Source organism: Helicoverpa zea, chromosome 22, assembly GCF_022581195.2.
Source record: "Helicoverpa zea isolate HzStark_Cry1AcR chromosome 22, ilHelZeax1.1, whole genome shotgun sequence".
NCBI classification, from domain to species: domain Eukaryota; kingdom Metazoa; phylum Arthropoda; class Insecta; order Lepidoptera; family Noctuidae; genus Helicoverpa; species Helicoverpa zea.
Window position 1 is genome coordinate 3,610,059 of NC_061473.1, and position 19,374 is coordinate 3,629,432.

The following is a 19,374-nucleotide window of genomic DNA, read 5'->3' on the forward strand; positions in this document are numbered from 1 at the left end:
TTTTGAGTTACAGGGGGGTCGAATTTGGCCCGAAATGGTTCGTGTAATATAACCCACGGCCGGTGTGTCGCTTTTTTTGCTCGAACTTGGCGGACACACTGCCGTGTGTCTAGATTGCTATAGTAACTAAAAACTAGGTCCATGTGACAAATACAGTGTTACACATGTTTGTTATAATGCTTACATACTAATTAAAATATATGTCGGAGACGGTCAATAGTACGGACACTAAACGAGACGCAAGCGCGCCATCTGGTGGCGCTTTTAGTGAAACAACATTTTGGCGCGCTTGGCAGAGTCGTGGTGGTCAGCGTGGCGTCGACGGAGCTCAGTCTTCGTTGAGTCGTCGTGTTGCACACATCTCGAAACTGCCCTACGTCACGTCTAGTGTACCTAGTGTTATTGCCTAGTGTTGTAGTACCGTTGTAGATCCATATTGTAAAGTGTGTAAAGTGTCTTTTGAAATTAAAGTGTAAAGGTTCTTCTAACCTAACAGACAGACATGTGTTCCTGGGGAGTTTGTTCTGCCACTTCTTCTCCCCAGCCAAAACACATAGGAAGTGGCGAAGGGCGGGCGTTTTGGGGGCTGTCTTTTGTTCTGACTAATTTGAATAAACGTTTTTGAGTTTTGAGTCCTTTTTAGTTATCTCTTTGTGCGATTACCCTAGCTGATGTCGGGCAATAGTGCCATCCTGATGTTTCGCCTATCCGACATATACATATTGAGTACCTACAATATTTGAGTGTAAATATGCGGGCCTAAAAATAATCAGTAATCCATTAACCCTAAGTAAAATATGAAATTATATAATGTGTAAAAATGATTATAGCTAAATATTATCTAGAGTTTGACGCTATCAGACGCTTTTATAGTCTACGGAGTTGATGTACCTATACTCAGCGGCTTTTCTAGCAGGGCATTCGGAATCTCCCGTCTTGTGATTGTGGGGTTTTTTATAGCGCTTACAGGTTGCACATTTTGGCGGTTCTTCCTTTGAAGAGCACTCTTGAGTCGTGTGTCCTTCTCCTCCACAGTGGCCACAAGTAGAGGTAGCAGATTTGCAAGTCTTGGATGCATGACCATACTGCTGACACTTGAAGCACCGAGTCACAAGGGTGAAATCATGTACCGGGCACGACGTCCAGTTTATGTAAAGTCTATTCTGAGTCACTAGTGCTTTCCGGACGCTGGCTGGTACTTCAACGATGTAGTTGCAGCTGTCAGCATCCCTTTTTCCTGACTTATGGCTTAATTTACATGAGGTCAAAAATGTATCCTTTGTCAATGTTGGAAGTTTGTCGACGATATTTTGTTCGTAAATACATCTAAATACTTCTTTCTCTGCCATATCAGTAGGTACCCCAATAATTATAATACGGGGCTTCCGCTTCTGAGGTTCACTCACAGTAAATGCAGACGTGGAGCGCTCGACAGTCTGCTTCAATTTTAGAATGTCATCCTTGGTCTCCGTGCTTATGATAACACCTCCATTTCTTATTTTCCGAAGTCCATGTACCTTCAATTTCATTTCCTCAGGGCATACAATTTTTTGGACAAAACTTTTGGTCTCTTCACTAGTCTTGGTATGGTCACTAGGATATATCGCAACTGAGCTAGTTGCTTGAGGCCGAATAAGGCTTTTTGTACCCTTTACCATGTCTGCGAAGGAAGTGCTTTCCGATTTTGGTTTGATGAGAGTCTCTTGTAGTTTCTGCTTGATCTCAGTCAAACTAATGGCGAGGTCTTGATTTTCCTTAAACGTTTGCAGGGTGGTGTAGTTCTGGATGGCTTTATGTTTTAATGATTGATATTGCACAGCCATTTGAGAAACTCCGTGTCCCACTTTGCGACAAAGGCTAGTAACTCTTTGTTTTTGTTCGGAATTCATCTTGCCTTCCGAAACCGTTATCGATACCTCATTCAGGCACTGTTCAATGCTAGACATCCAGGATTGAATTTCAGGGGTAGAAAGAACTTCAACTGTTTCATCCTGTGCTCGACTATTGGATGATGCTACTGCTGGTGATGAAGAGTGATGCGGCAGTCCGCCACGATGAGATGGGCTGCTATCCATAATTGTAGATAATCACTTTTTGACCATATTTGTAACAAAAACTGTATAATTTCACAACAAAAACGTTGTTTCTAGTACTAGGTCACAATAAAAAATTGTTAATTATGCTATTTTAAGTCGCTTTGTTGAGCACGTCTGTATTTGTCGGATTACGAATGCGAAAGAAGATGGCAACTCTGAAGTGGAATAAAACAATTTTGTTCCACTTCGAAGGTTGCCATCTGCGTTTATCTGTAAAATAATCATTAACATTACAATCGAATTTCCCTTTTTTTCGCCAAATTTCTCGCGTAGTCTGATGGTAAAACCTAATCTCGTAAAAAAAATTCAACAAAAAATCATAAAAAATTCGAAAAAAAAACTAAATAATTTATTCAGTTACTTAAAATTGGTATGGTCTATACCTATTTATATCGTAACATGTAGGTACCTACAGTTAAGTGACAAAGTTGGATTGAATATTCTTAAGCTTATTTTCTTTTATTAACTATTTAATATCAAGCTATTGTGATTAACCAGCCAATTAGTTCCACTTGTTAAGAGATTTAGGTAAGATGCATAGAAGTTGAAATTAACTTAAGAAAATTAAGCGTTTCTTCTGTCTCGTGAAGTTGAGCTCGGAACAAATTGATGATGAATATTTTATTAATGAACAAGATTATAACTGGATATTGGATGCAAAAGTGTCGCCCATTCCCGCGGTTTCTACTACTAACCATACCGGGGTAAAACATAGCCTATGTTAAAATTTAGCCTAGAAATAACTAATATACAACTACAAATACAACTGTAGTTCACAAATTGAAAGTATGCTCTAAGCGGACGGACGGAGAATAAAAATCATTATTAATGAAATATTTATTTATTTTAAAGTTTTTAGTGGCCCGAATAAAGTCCACTATTTTGTTACAAAAAATGTGATAAATGAAGAACCGCTCTACCGATTTTGTGCAAACTTCACATAAACCATCTACTAAATAGTCAGAATAAAGCCTAAACATTTACTTTGGATAGGCGAGCCCGTTCTTCAGTTATGAAAATTATTAAAATTACAACGAAAAGTGGCATTTTATATACACACATTATATACATTTATTTGTATGTCTCTACCAGACCTCGGGACTATAGAGTCCCGGATTTTTGGGAGGCGAACGTGGGGCCGAAGCCAACACGCTGAAGCCCTTTTGAGACAACTTTAATGAAATGGTGACACAAAACCGACGATTATCCCTGTATACACTATAGAAATGTACCCAAGGACAATCCCCGGTTCTGTGCCAAACTATTGCTAACCATGGATGAAAACTAGCGACCTCAGATCTACGTTATTTGATAAAGGCTGAAACTTATTGTGTGCATATACCTTAGGCTAAATAGATGGACTTAGGTAATTGGATACTTAAGTTTTTTACATTTTCTCCTGGACTCCGTATCTACGTGTTTTATTTCTTATTGTGTATCTTTGTTGTCTTTCTGTTTTTGCTGAATAAATGTTCTACCTACCTATCTATCTCTATTGGGGCATTAAATACCTCGTGATAATGTTGTAGATCTGACTGGTTTAAGTCTGATAAGTCCGGATGCTCTGGGTCAAAATTGTCCCCGTAATCATATTCTTGCTCTGATAGTTCTGACTCTGATGTAGATGTTGATGATTTCTTTGGTTCTGGTCGGTGTTTCGTTGATTTTGGTCGTCGTTCCTTTGATTTATGTCGGTGTTTCTTTGGTTTTGGTCGGTGTGTCGTTGATTTTCGACGTCGTTTTGTTGCCTTTTGACGTCGCTTTGTTGCCTTTTGCCGTCGTTTCGTTGCCTTTTGACGACGTTTCGTTGCCTTTTGACGTCGTTTCGTTGCCTTTTGACGTCGCTTCGTTGCCTTTTGACGTCGTTTTGTTGCCTTTTGACGTTGTTTCGTTGCCTTTTGACGTCGTTTCGTTGCCTTTTGACGTCGTTTCGTTGCCTTTTGACGTCGTTTCGTTGATTTTGGATGGCGTTTCGTTGACTTTGGTCGGCGTTTCATTGATGTAGTGGATTTTGGCCGGCGTTTTGTTAATTGAGTGGACTTTGGTGGTGGGTTCGTTGATGAAAGAGTTGATTCTGGTGGTGGGTTCGTTGATATAGTTGGTTCTGGTCGGTAGTTCGGTGATATAGTTGGTTCTGATCGGTGGTTCAGTGATATAGTTGGTTCTGATCGGTGGTTCAGTGATATAGTTGGTTTTGGTCGGTGGTTCGGTGATAAAGTTGGTTCTGGTCGGTCGTTCGTTGATATAGTTGGTTCTGGTCGGTGGTTCGGTGATATAGTTGGTTCTGATCGGTGGTTCAGTGATATAGTTGGTTCTGGTTGGTAGTTCGGTGATATAGTTGGTTCTGATCGGTGGTTCAGTGATATAGTTGGTTCTGGTCGGTGGTTCGGTGATACAGTTGGTTTTGGTCGGTGATTCGGTGATATAGTTGGTTTTGGTCGATGGTGGTTCGGTAACATAGTTTTTATTGGTCGGTGGTGCTTCGGTGATATAGTTGGTTTTGGTCGGTGGTTCGGTGATAAAGTTGGTTCTGGTCGGTCGTTCGTTGATATAGTTGGTTCTGGTCGGTGGTTCGGTGATATAGTTGGTTCTGATCGGTGGTTCAGTGATATAGTTGGTTCTGGTTGGTAGTTCGGTGATATAGTTGGTTCTGATCGGTGGTTCAGTGATATAGTTGGTTCTGGTCGGTGGTTCGGTGATATAGTTGGTTTTGGTCGGTGGTTCGGTGATAAAGTTGGTTCTGGTCGGTCGTTCGTTGATATAGTTGGTTCTGATCGGTGGTTCAGTGATATAGTTGGTTCTGGTCGGTGGTTCGGTGTTGTAGTTGGTTCTGGTCGGTGGTAGTTCGGTGATATAGTTGGTTTTGGTCGGTGGTTCGGTGTTGTAGTTGGTTCTGGTCGGTGGTTCGGTGTTGTAGTTGGTTCTGGTCGGTGGTAGTTCGGTGATATAGTTGGTTTTGGTCGGTGGTTCGGTGTTGTAGTTGGTTCTGGTCGGTGGTGGTTCGGTGATATAGTTGGTTTTGGTCGGTGGTTCGGTGTTGTAGTTGGTTCTGGTTGGTGGTGGTTCGGTGATATAGTTGGTTTTGGTCGATGGTGGTTCGGTAACATAGTTTTTATTGGTCGGTGGTGCTTCGGTGATATAGTTGGTTCTGGTCGGTGGTGGTTCAGTGATACAGTTGGTTCTGATCGGTGGTTCAGTAACATAGTTGGTTCTGGTCGGTGGTTCGGTGATGTAGTTGGTTCTGGTCGGTGGTGGTTCGGTGATATAGTTGCTTTTGAAGTTGTAGCTCGTCCTAAATCGGGAATCATAAAATACCAATCAAGGAGATCATTATAATTCATGAAGTAATCGGCATCCTGCATCCCGGTCCACCATGGTTGCCATGCCAAGTTGTATTTTGTCTTGCGAGATTTTGTGTACAAGGGTCGTCTCTTACGGAGTAGTTTTTCAGAGTTAGACGTACGCAGTGCATGCAGTAGTTCAGGGTTCTGTCCCTGTACTCGATGAGATGGTGCTGAAACAAAGACGCTAAGCTTCAATTTTTCAAATAAAATACCTAAAATGTGACTGTAACAGCTTGCGACACTAGCGGATTTTCGCCACAGATTTTCTACGTATGAGACAAAAAAATATTCACACAGTGTTCATATTATTATCTTGTCTTTGTGTGTCTGTTTTATAAGAGATAGGCTGAGAGGTCCGCAAGACAGGAAGCATTGACCTGGACACTTAGATATAAAAAAAAACTTTTCTGGGTTTTGCGAATATTCTCACATTTAATAAATTTGTGGTTCTTATGCTCATTGTTCTTCGTCCACGAATGTATGGGTAGCTGCAGTATTAACAAGCAGCAAATAACTGAAACACGAAATATAGGTTATGTAAGCTATATTAGACAACAGAATCATTAGTTTTTGCGTGAAAGAGTAACAAACTTACATCCATGCATCCTGATAAACTGTTGCATTCCTTAATTAGGATTCTGGCAAAGAAATAATACAAATAAATAAGTGCCTCAGAAGGCAGGTTAGTTAAAAAAATATCTCTAACTTACATGAGTAAGTTTTTATAGTAAACTTATAGGCAACTACATATTTGAGCCATTTGGGGTTGAAACTCTTGGGCCGTCTGGTCCGAGCGCCCGCCTTCTTGCCAAAGATATTTCCCAGCGCCTGGTTGACACTTCTCGGGACCCAAAGCAGGCCTCTGTCACTCGACGTACTTGCGCGCGATAAATGCCTACCGCTCGCTGGGTTACCGGTAGCCCCACGCGGCTCAGGGCTTTCAATAGTCACACGCGCCGCGCGCAACACAATATTATTATTTTTATTTCGTGCATGTTGTGCTGTTGGTTTTTATTAGGTTTTTTAAGCTACCTCACAAATTGATGGATTATTTTGAGTTGTGTTGGTTTATATGCGACTATTGTAATTTTGAAACATTTTATATGTATGAACTTATCTAGTAATTCTATTAAAAAAAAATAAATTAATACTTATCTACTTTATGATTTTAACAACAGAGATCTTTAGGTACTTATTTTACTTTAGATACCTACTTAGTTATATGAACTGTATTGTGAGTTTTGTAACTCAAAGCACATCTCGAGTGTAAGTAGGTGTAATTCTGGTCCAACTTAATGACGATTCGGAACATTACGCGTGTCGCTACGCAGTAACCAATTTTAGGTATATATCAACACTCGACGGAGTTGTACCATATGGGGTATGGCACTTGTGCTCGAAAAATAGTTGGAAACCGCCTTTGATTTTGACGAAAGCTTTACTTAAGTACTTACCTATGCTTACGTATTAGGTAATATTTAGTAATATGTACCCATACTCCATTGTAGTAGGCAATACAATAGTTAACTAAATATTCTTGATATTACTTTTTATTTAAAAACTCGGTTTTAAAAAAGGCTATCTTAAAATAAGCGTAACTTTGTTTTCCTACTTAAATATTAATAAATTGTAAGAAGCAACCCTAAGCACGGCCACGGCACGGTTGCGGTCATTGAACTGTGCGCTATCGCATTGGAATAACAATCAAGCGCTCGAGCTTTTAAGGTTCATTTTATAACGCAGCTAGGAATTTGTAGGTAGTTGGGAAACTTGTAGGTGCTTATAACAGTAGGTATGGACATTTTTGTATGGAGTGATTTATCTGTTACGTAGTAACTATTATATAATCTGTGCCCAAAGGCTGGCTTTTATTTCGCACAGAGGTTGAGCATTGCCATCCAACGTGGCAATGCTGCCAGCCTTTTGGGTAGCAATTTTTTGATGCAATATATTAGTTTCAAGTTGTATATATATAAGTTTATATAATTTTATTGTAACTTACATGAGTATTCCATACTTCTGATCTTATTCCTTCATCCTTAAGAATCAAGTAAATAAATGGCAAGATTTGAATATTTTTTATTATTTTTTATTTTTTCAATTATGTACTGTGTCCGCGCTAATTGCATATTATCATTGCTTCGATTATTTAATTATAAATCCATGCCTTAATCTTCTGATAAGCCGTTTTAATATTCACGAGTATAGTATTACTAGCCGTATTCCCGCGGTTTCACTTGCGTCCTGTGGAGACTACTGCCCGTATAGAATGTAGCCTACTTATGGCCCGTGATACGTGCTTCGTTATAAAACGAAAACCGCTCTACCAATTTTGTGCAAACTTCACATGAACCATCTACTAAATAGTCCGAACAAAGGCTAAACATTTGGTTTGGATAGGTGAGCCCGTTCTTGATTTATAAGATTACAATATTTTTTATATATACAGATTTAGGAAATTATAGTGAAGTAGTGCCAAAGAAGAACTCGTGGCTAAGTCAAAGCGGATCGATGGATCATAAGCAACGCTTGCCACGGTCGGTCCGTGGATGGGTGGCCATCTTGTCATAAAGAGTTCTTGTTTCGAAAGACTCGATCTATAAGTCCCGGCTGTCATTTGAACATCTTTGGCAGTCGTTACGGGTAGACAGTAGCCAGTAAGTCTGATAACCAGTCTTATCTAGAGGTATTGGGGTGCCCGGGTAACTGGGTTGAGGAGGTCAGGTAGGCAGTCGCTCTTTGTAAAACACTGCTACTCAGCTGCATCCGGGTAAACTGGAAGCCTCAGAATAGTTGGGAAAAGGTTAGGCAGATGATGACTGTAGTAAGTAGAAAGGAAGTTGGTAAATCATCATCAGCCTTTTTAACATCCCTCTCACTGGATTGAGCGTTAATCACAATGCTTGATCAATGCGGGTTGGTTTGAACTTGGAAAAGTTGCATTGGTAGTTGCTTGACCTCATAGGAGCCCACGCACTCATATATGAGAGCCTTAAAGCTGGTAAATAAATGAAGAATATTCATATAAATAAATGAAGAATATTCATATATTTATCATCCGCCTAGCGTTATCTAACTATCAAAGAGCGGAGTTGACGTATTCATACTTTACTGATACATTTTTCAGATACTTCACAGTACAGGTGCTCCAAAACTCCTGAAAAAGCGTTTAGATTCCATTGTCAAATATTTCTGAACCACGAGTTTTGGTGAAATTTTGCCTCAGAAATATTTTTTTGCCAAAAAAAGTGAAAAAATATAACTGACTTCAATATCTTAAACCTTCTGCTATGTGTGACAAATACAATGTTTAAAACCACATCTAAATCGGTTCAGTTAAACGTGAGACAATCGCGTTAAAACGAACACAGATACTTTCATATAGGTAAAACTGAGAACTACCTTTTTTTGAAAACGGTTAAAAAGGGATTCGCCCAATACTACCAAACATAATTGCCTTACACAATAATGTCCACATAAATCAAGTTATTACACTTCATTTGTTTAACAATTTCAAGCGAGCGAGCGGGACGCATATATGAGTATAGTACGAGAGCAACAGTGACGGAAAACAATGGAGTATTGTAGGCATGTTGCAAGCAGTTTGTAGATCGCACAAAGGATTCGGGGTCACGAGGCAATGTAGGGAGAATTTCCCTGAATTGTGGGTAATTTTGTACAATTTGTGTATAGTTCGGCCATTCAGAGAATGCGTTCCTGACACGTCGCGATTGAACTGACGACGTAACTTTGCAATGGCGTTGCAGTTACGATAAAAATATTTTTGCTGGTTGTTTACCGTTTTAACAATTGAGGAGCATTAAAACAACATTATTATATCAATAATCAATGAATGTAGTTACGTCGTCAGTTCAATCGCGACGTGTCAGGAACGCATTCTCTGAATGGCCGAACTATAATAACAATTTTTTATTCTGTGAATAGGTAATAGTGGATTTCTAGAATAACATACTTTTTACCTGTATGTGGTTTACAAAGGTAGAGAGCGTGTGGTAATTGTCTAGTAACTCGATATATTTCTTTTTAATATCGTATACTTTCTACATTTCTGATCAGGGATAAAATGTCTTTTCTGTAGAAAATCTACAGTAAGTACGAATAAAAAAGTGTTTTCAACCCATTGCTTGAAACTCTAAGGAAGTCTACATATCTTGAGTTACAGTTTTGTTAAATAAAGTTGCTTTATTTAGAGCAAAAAATAAATCTATAGAATATGATGTTAAACAAACAAATTTGATGTTACGCAACAGCTTCCTTATCATCAATATCTCAAGAATCATAAAAAAATACACGAATATGTAGTGGCAAATAATTTTCCCACTACTGGTAACATTGGCCTGAAAATCTACCGGGAATGGGGAGCCTGGCCGAGCGTGCTTCAGTCGGTCGCGGGCGCTCGGCTACGCCACTCGGGCCCGAGCCATCGATTGCCACAATCGAAACAATCGGATTAAAATCGAACACCAAATTCACAATAATCTCACAGAACATCTATAAAATAACGTTACATTTTCAAATAGAATAACAGTTGTTATATCAAGGCGTTAATTCTTTATGAAATGTAGGTTGTGTCAGTGAAAAGGACGCATAAGCCAAACAGGGATATTAGCAGAAATAGGCTGATTTCACACCGTTGTTGCGGGTAAAACCAGGTGAGCTCTCATTTAATATTTATAGAAGCATTTTCTTTTTCATACGAGCAAATTATAGACCTTTATGAACGCACCTTACATCTTTACGTCTACTTATCTATGACATTGTAAAACTGATCACATTTATTTATTTAAGCATTCTGAATGATAAACATGATCCAAAATGTTGTAATGGCGTATACTAAGTAGGTACTTCATTATTGTATAAAATCACCTAATGTCAAATATTAGGTTAAAACACTCCCCATTAAAATTCTTTTTGCCCAGTCTGAATTGGCGTGGAAGGTTATTTTCATAATCTATACTTATACTATACGTAAGTGGGTTAAAAAGCTTATACGGAGCAACATATTTTACTTTGTATCATCATCTCCCGAGCCTTTTCCAAACTATGTTGGGGTCGGCTTCCAGTCTAACCGGATGCAGCTGAGTACCAGTGTTTTATTTATTTTGTATCTATGTATATTTGGTTTTGCAACATATTTTTATGTTTGTGACGAATTAAATGAAAATCCACTGGACATGTTTTCAGCTACCAATGTATTATTTTGTATCTATGTATATTTTGTTTTGCAACATATTTTATGTTGTATGTTGTGAATTAACTGAAAAAACACTGGATATATTTTGAATATAGTTTTTGAATGCTGCATTATCTCTGGGTGATTTTAACCAGGAAATGTAAAGAAGTTCCTTAGGTACTTTTGTCTAGGGCACGCCACCATCGTGGCGGTAAGTCCCCTCTTTGAGGAGTGGCTCGGGAGGAGTCACGGCGCCCTCACGTACCGCATGACGCAGGTCCTCACCGGACACGGTTGTTTCGGGAGGTACCTGCACCGCATCGGTCGTGAGGAGGCGCCCGGGTGTCACCATTGTGCGGACAGCCCCGAGGACACGGTGGACCACACAGTCCAGGTGTGCCCCGCATGGGAAGGGCACCGCCGGGTCCTCGTCGAGGCTTTGGGCGGCGGCGACCTCTCGCGTCCGGCCCTGGTTCAGGCCATGGTCCGGGGCGAGAGGGAATGGGATGGCGTCGCCTCCTTCTGCGAAGCGGTCATGCTCGAGAAGGAGGAGGCGGAACGCCAGAGAGTTCGCACCTCTCATCCCGGCCGCCGCGCTGGACCAGGTAGACACCATGGGCGCCGGGTGTCGCGAGATGACTCCCGGCCACCGTAGGCGTGGGTCTGTGGGCGGTGAGTTCGGGTGGCTCATCGTCCCTCTGTCTTCCTAGACGACAGACCCGTGTCGACGGCGCGCGTTGTTCCACGCGCTCCTCAAAGAGACGTCAGCAACCCCAGCGGGGCCCAGCAGGGCCAAGGCCTGCCGGGGCTGCGGGTTGTTCGAAAGAGATACCGCGGCCCTGGTACATAAAAGGCCTATGACGGAACACGACGATTTTAGTCAGTAAGAGTCTGACACTCCCTCACCGCTGCTAACCCACAGCGGGAGGGGTCATTTGATGATTTTACGTCGATAAAAAAAAAAAAAAAAAAAAAAGGTACTTTTGTCTGAAAATTATATAATATATGAAAACGCCGCTGCTTTATATTCAGAATCTCATTAAAATTTTATCAAAATACCGAACAATCAACGCTATTTATAAAAAGAGAAATAATAGAATCCAGTCTTTCTGTGTAAATAATAATATAAAACTGAAGAGTTTGTGTCTTTGGTTTGCTTGAACGTGCTTAGCTTAATAACTATTTGACCGAATACTTTACTTTTTAATAATACGAACATAGAAATTGAGAATCTCTTCTTTTGGGAAGTTGGTTAAGAAAGCGCTCTAACCGTAATGATGTGTTCGCCTCCTAAAAAGCATAGCTTGAAGTTAGTTCATAAAAAGAAACAGAAGTACCAGGGTGGCAGAAATTATGAGATCTCAAAGCTCAAAGCGTGCTCGTGTACGGCATGCGAGCGTAATTGCTTCCTGTGGGGAAACTCGGCGTGTGAAGAACGGCTCTCTCCACCCTGTTGCTACCAGGCTGCTATAAATTTGAAGGAGATGTAATTAAGCCAGCTGTACTCAAACGTCATCGGACTTGAAACGTTTTCTTTGCGTTCCATTTTTGATTTGATTATGTCGTTAAATTCGGTCAAGTGCTTTTTATTTTGAAGTCGTGAATGTTTTTATAGACCTTGTGTCAGTTGTTACTACTTATAGATTTCTGAAAATTTTCACGAATTTTGGTGCAGAAAGTAGGTACTAAATAAATAAATAATTGTCCCCTTACACTAAGATAATAACAAGATGAACAAACGAAAGCTATATTTTTATTACATTTATTTCGGAGCCAGCACATAAAACGGTATTTCTTTTTCATGGTCCATTGGATTTCAGGCTGTAAATGTTATATTTGATTTGACCACAAGCTGTCGGTAGTTAATAGGAATTTATTGTTCTGGCTTTCTCATGTTGCTTCCAATGCTGAATGAGCCTTCCGAAATACGGAGGAACTCGTTATTACATAGATAGTCACCCATCCACGGATCAACCGCGCCAAGAGTTGCTTAACCTTATGATTGTTCCGTGTAGCTGTTATTTAGCCATGCACTCCTCCGACTCCATTCATTGTGCTGTACCGAAACTTTAATTTTATTTTAAAGCTTTACCAAGAACACCAACATCATCATCTCCCCGAGCCTTTTCTCACCTATGTTTTGGTCGGCTTCCAGCCTAACCGGATACAGCTGACTGTCATATTGAAGCGACTGCCTATCTGACCTCCTCAATCCGTGCAACCCAATAAATACCCTTTGGTTAGTAACAAAAACAGTAAGTCTGACACCAGTCTAACCAACGGGTATTAGGTTGCCTGGGTAACTGGGTTGAGGGGGTCAGATAGGGCAGTCTTTCCTTGTAAAGCACTGGTACTCAGCTACATCGGGTTAGACTGGAAGCCGACCCCGACATAGTTGGGAAAAGGGCTCGGAGGATGATGGTTAGTAACAAAACCACCAACATGTTATTTAGAAAATAAATACATCTTGGTACCTCTTACAAAAGTATAAACAAGCCCGCTCTTTAGTCTATATTTCATAGTTCATTAAAAAGTCTTCTCAGTTGGGTAAACGCGAATGCAAAACGACATATGAATTTTGAAATATATCTTAAGAAAGTTTGAAAGCAACTACGTTTGTAAACGTTATTTTCTGGTACCATTTCCTTTGTTCTAAGTATTTGTATCATGTTATTTTATAAGGCAACCTGTTTTGCTTACACATATTTTGTGATAATGTTGGTATCTTGACGTCAAAGACTCTCATTGAAATTAAAAGATCTTCATTGAAATTAGACTCATTAAATAAGCATTTTTTCACGTCAATTAAATTGGACAGCGCCCCTTTCACTGCTTTTTCACGTCAATTAAATTGGACAGCGCCCCTTTCACTGCTTTTTCACGTCAATTAAATTGGACAGCGCCCCTTTCACTGCTTTTGTAGAGTTACAGCTATAATGAAGAAACTTTGATGAATAAACTTCCCAGCAACACAGCTGTATATTAAAATTTTATATATATTTTTTAATTGATTCGAAATTCCTAAAATTGGTTATGACTAAACTATGTATAATGATTCTTACAATAAATTCAACCAGTTTATCTAATACAAACCTTTTCAAATCCTATCCATTTGATAATCGATCAACAACACTATTAGGTGTAGACTAGACTGTTTATCAAGATCTTCATTCTACGCATGTGTGTACTTGGCCTGATATTGTACTGTTTCTTAGTAGAGAGTTGATCTGGTCTGACAGTGTAGATCGGGCTTATAGATTGAGTCTAGCTAGGATTATGTGGCCACGCGTTGGTAAAGAAAGATCTGTTTATTAAGTCATCTATATTGGCACACAAAGTATAGTAAAATCATGTTTGTACTAGCTTACACCCGCGGATTCACCCGCGACGCGAGGTAACTCCTTTCCGCATATAGATAAAAAGGAGCCTACATGTTTTTAACTTATTGAACGGCTTTAATATTGGAATTTGAAAATGGCCGCCGAATGTATAATACATATTGAGCGAATGTTACGCAGTTTACTGTAATTTCATACATATTCATATATCATACATATTCATATATCATTCCGAGGATATATGTAAAAGGTTAGGCAAGGCAGCGTACTTACTCTATAACCTAGCAAAAAAAGTAAATAACCGCACTGTACTTGAAGCTTATCATGGTCTAGTAGTTTCTGTTTTGAGATTTGGCGTAGTTTTCTGGGGCAACTGTACTGAGAGAGAGAGCATATTCAAAGCCCAAAAACGTTGCATAAGATCAATGACTAGCCTTAAAAATACCGACAGTTGTGTACCTGTGTTCAAATCCCTAAAACTACTTACATTTCCATCTCTGTACATAATAGAAGTTGCAATATTTGTTAAAACAAACATGCACTTATTCACCCTAATGGACGATATTAGAACACGTCCGGGATTAGTTAGATCACAATATAAAAATCGAATGTTTACAGGTACATACAAAACAGCATTATTAAAGAAAAGCCTTCTGACAATGGGCCCTGTCATCTATAATAAAATACCCCAGGCCTACAAAGAACTAACTTTAGGTCTTTTCAAAAAGAGGCTAACGTCACTATATACTCAATTCAAGATTTTCTGAATGACGATAGTCTATAATAATGTTATAGGTATATTTCTTTTCTATTATAATTTAAGTAATTGTTGCCTTTTAATAATTTTTTATTTGTTTGTATAGTACCTAATAACTTTAAAACTTTTATTTTTCTTTTGCATGCCGTAAGGTAGAATGTGTTGGAACTATGTATAAATCTAACATCTTATTTTGTACCCATATTCTTTGCAAAATAAACGATTTGATTTGATTTGATTTGATTTGATTCACTTTTCGGCGGCTGACAGGCTGTTTGGTTTGAAGGCAGCCTAATAGTCCCCAGGCCGGCGAACAAATTTTTTTTTTGATACATATACATTTAAGACTTTGTGAGTGTCTTCCTTACGATGAGTCCGACAAACTTTTCGAATGCGCAAATTTTGGTGCCGCTGCGTTTTTTAATGCTTGACTCCTGAAATTGTCGATATGACGTCACTATGGCTCTTCGTACATACACGTTTCATTTTTTGAGATTCGTTTAATAAAGTTAACTAGAGAATGGTGGTCAACTTGTCCGATAAAGATCGTGCTGCGTTTGGAGTGTCCACCATCCTGAAAATGTCGGTATGACGTCACTGCGACTCTTCGTACATACACGTTTCATTTTTTGAGGTTTGTTTAATAAAGTTAACTAGAAAATTGTGGTCAACTTGTCCGATAAAGATCATGCTGCGTTTGGAGTGTCCACCATCCGAAACATGTCGATATGACGTCACTGTGTCTCCCCATACATACATGTCGGTCAAATACAACAATGATAGATAATACTATTCTTATTGCAAATATCGACTTGTCCGACAAATGTAGAGAGTCAAAAAGTCAGTTCGACAAGAAAATGAGAAAAAAATATTACAATTGGAAGAAGTTTATTCTTTTTGTCAATTTCTGACTTAAATATTCACGTGCATTATTTAAGTATATTAAATTGGCATACTGCTTACCAATTTTAATTACTATTTTAGAAAAAGTAGCCTGACTAAGACGTATTGTTGATAGTTTATATTATGTTAAGGAATAATATCCCACATCTATTAATGGACTATATATCAATCAAAAGGTCTTTTTAAGTGCAACATTTTGTCTCAACATACCAGTTATCAATTCTTAGTATTTTAGAAGATATAGCCCTATTTGGGCTATATCTATAGGTTTTACTATGTTAGGGAATAGTGTCCCACCTCTAGGTATGAACCATATGTCAATCGAAAGATCTTTTTAAGCGCTATATTCCGTCTTAACATACCACTTACCGATTCTTAGTATTTTGGAAGACATAACTGACCTAAGGCATATTATTGATACTTTACATTGTGTTAAGGAATAACATCTCACTTGAAGTTATGAGCCATATTTCAATCAAAAGATCTTTTTAAGCGCAAGGTTGTATTAGCATAACTCCGACAAATTGTTAGTTCTTTAAAAGCTAGAGCTTTTCTAAGAATATATTATCGGTAGGTTCTGTCAAGCTAATCCATTACTTCTTTAGTAACAAATTATATATTAATTGAAAAACCTTTCCAAATGAAACATTTCGTGTTAACATACTTCCGACAAATTGTTAGTAGTTTAGAAGCTAGAGCTTATTTAAAATTATAATTATTGATAGATGTTTTCAATTAAATAAATCCCATCTCTAGTAATGAGTTATACATCATTCAAAAGACGTTTTTAAATGCAACATTTCATATTAAAAAAACTTCGGCGAATTGTTAGTATTTCAGAAGCTAGAGCTTATATAAGATTATTTTATCGATAGGTGTTTTCAAGTTAATAAGTCCCTCCTGTAGTAATGATACATATATCATTCGAAACGACTTTCTAAATGCAACATTTACTATTAACATACTTCACACCAATTGTCAGTACTTTATACCAAATCTTAAAATATATCTATATTTTCCGGACGGTGGACACTCCATATGCAGCATGATCTTTGTCGGACAAGCTTACCACAATTTTCTAGTTAACTTTATTAAACAAATCTCAAAAAATGAAACAGGTATGTACGAAGAGTCGTAGTGACGTCATACCGACATTTTCAGGATGGTGGACACTCCAAACGCAGCACGATCTTTATCGGACAAGTTGGCCACCATTTTCTAGTTAACTTTGTTAAACGAATCTCAAAAAATGAAACAGGTATGTACGAAGAGTCATAGTGACGTCATATCGACATTTTCAGGATGGTGGACACTCCAAACGCAGCACGATCTTTATCGGACAAGTTGACCACCATTCTCTAGTTAACTTTATTAAACGAATCTCAAAAGATGAAACGTGTATGTACGAAGAGCCATAGTGACGTCATATCGACAATTTCAGGAGTCAAGCATTAAAAAACGCAGCGGCACCAAAATTTGCGCATTCGAAAAGTTTGTCGGACTCATCGTAAGGAAGGCACTCACAAAGTCTTAAATGTATATGTATCAAAAAAAAATTTGTTCGCCGGCCTGGGGACTATAAACATGTAAAGAAAGTGTTAAAATTTTCAGTATTGCTTGAGAAAGAGACAGGGTAATGCTGGTATTAAGGTTAAAAAGGGATGCTGCATGAATAATAATAATTCATAAATTGCGATTCAGTGCAGAGTTGTTGTGGCTATAATATTTCATCAAATGTTTTATTCAATGACTTGCTGAAAGTTAAACAAACGTTTTTATTTACTGAATTTTATGTTGTTTAGAGATTTGCACACTTGTAACTCGGCCGATAGTTCGTTTGGGCTCATAAGTAAGTCAGTATGAAGATGAATTACACCTATTTCAAGTTAAACTTATCTACATATTGCCTAAATAATTATGTAAACCTGTTAATACATATATACATGCATACTCATGGATATGTATAGATTATCTACCCAACGATATATTGAGTCACAGAGTATGTTATAAACGGAGTACGAATATTGTGGCTTACACATGGTAACGAATCCGTCTTCTTCTCAACTTGGAAATTATATCCTAGTACAGAGTTACCTTTAAAAAGCTAGTAGAATAGTCAGTAATTTCTACGATTTTTTATTTAAAACCTCTTTACGTACTTATAAAACCTTTGCGTTTCGTAACTACATGTCTATAAGCCAAATACTGAAACGCCACTAGTTTTAAAGATGGCTCGAACATCTACATATCTCTGTTACACTTTCTTTAATTGCTGGAACATAATGAAATATTGCTGCGGGATTGTTTGAAAGAGTTACCGCTTCCCTGGTACATAAAGGGCTTAAAAAGGAACATGTTGGATTTTAGTCTGTTACTCCCTCGCGCTGCGCCCAGCGGGAGGGGTCATAACAGAAAAATAGGTTATGAAAGATTAAGTCACATTTGGCACTCCATACATTACATACTCCGTGTCTACGTTAAATCTGCTTTGCATACGTAAAAGATTAAATTAATTCAAGTCATGCATGTTCCCTGGGTACAAGGGTTTACATGTTGCAATGGCTCATCAAATTGATTAGCTCGTTCACTTGGGTTCTCATTGTTTTATTATGGGAGACGTTTTGACTACGATAGGCTGTTTTGGTAAAGGGTAACTTTGTAGGGAGTAATTTTGCAGAAGTATGGGGTTTTAAAGCTATCTGCCTTAGTGTGCCATGAATATGGAAAGGGTGGCATCTTGAAAATTAAGGAAGATGCTAAATCTGAAATTAATTTGAGGTAATTTAAAATGGGTAAGGCGCATTGATCATTACACTATTTATTACTCGCTGTTTCCCGCAGTTTCACCCACGTCCCGTGGGAAGTTCTTACTGTACCTCAAAGATAGTCCTGTTTCCCAACAGTGAAAGATCAGATCGGTTCAGTAGTTCAGAGCCTTTGTACAAACAGCAAAACAAAAAAAAAATCTTTTTTAAAGTAGTAAAAATTTATATACTTGTAAACCTTTTCTCAAGTCGCCGTCTGCTAAGCCTTTTCCCAACTATGTTGGGGTCGGCTTCCAGCCAGATGCAGTTGAATACCAGTGTGTTCCTTCCTTGACATCTTTCCTCAAGTTTACTGATATAATTTATGAATACAAAATTATTAACCTCGTTTTTATAAAAGAAATTCATTGAAATTGTTAAACACATAATGCTTTTTACATGATGTATTTGTTCTAAAGCCGGTTAGGGCAGGGCTTATGAAAACAGAGCTAGTCTTGTCTGCACAGGTTTGCACTATGAAATGTATGTTAAAACACACGAGGAAACAGTTGGAACGATATTGCTACGATTTTTATTTTAGTTATTTAATTACAGATATCTTAATCAGGTATACATATTTGTATTGTCAGAAAAACAAAATTTAATATTTAAAAAGCATTTTTTTAATCTAATGTTATTTATTCATAACATTACCTACACATGTATTAAATGTATGAAATCCTAGACCGGTAGGTAGGGCAGTTGTTAAATATCACATTTAAGCCCGTCTCGCCAAAATCAAAAAGTCAAATCGGTCAAAAAATCTTCAAAATACATCACAACTGTGTATTTCATTGATCGATTGATTGATTATACTAAATGGGTTTCCATCATAAATTGTTCCACAAAACCATTAAGGAAACCCACACACTGCAAACTAAACAGTCGGCCGACAGTTCACCCGATGGTTGGCAAGATAAAGGTCTCTGCACACAGCG

At 38.3% G+C, this 19,374-nt stretch overlaps 2 protein-coding genes across 3 annotated transcripts in view; one reads left to right on the forward strand and one right to left on the reverse strand.

Annotated features, from left to right (window-relative positions):
- Positions 1-3,574: 3,574 nt before the first annotated feature.
- Positions 3,575-6,045, reverse strand: LOC124641426 (adhesive plaque matrix protein-like). The gene is made up of 2 exons (XM_047179495.1): positions 6,036-6,045; positions 3,575-5,610 (listed from the first exon to the last, which is right to left on the reverse strand). Exons 1-2 carry the CDS (start codon positions 6,043-6,045, stop codon positions 3,575-3,577), a joined length of 2,046 nt encoding a protein of 681 aa, XP_047035451.1.
- A 3,791-nt stretch (positions 6,046-9,836) lies between these two features.
- LOC124641103 (inactive dipeptidyl peptidase 10) overlaps positions 9,837-19,374 on the forward strand; it is a 181,852-nt gene continuing 172,314 nt past the window's right edge. For both annotated transcript variants that reach the window (XM_047179079.1, XM_047179078.1), the window contains exon 1: positions 9,837-10,113. The gene's annotated coding sequence lies outside the window, so the exon portion shown is untranslated. The remainder of the gene's footprint in view (positions 10,114-19,374) is intronic.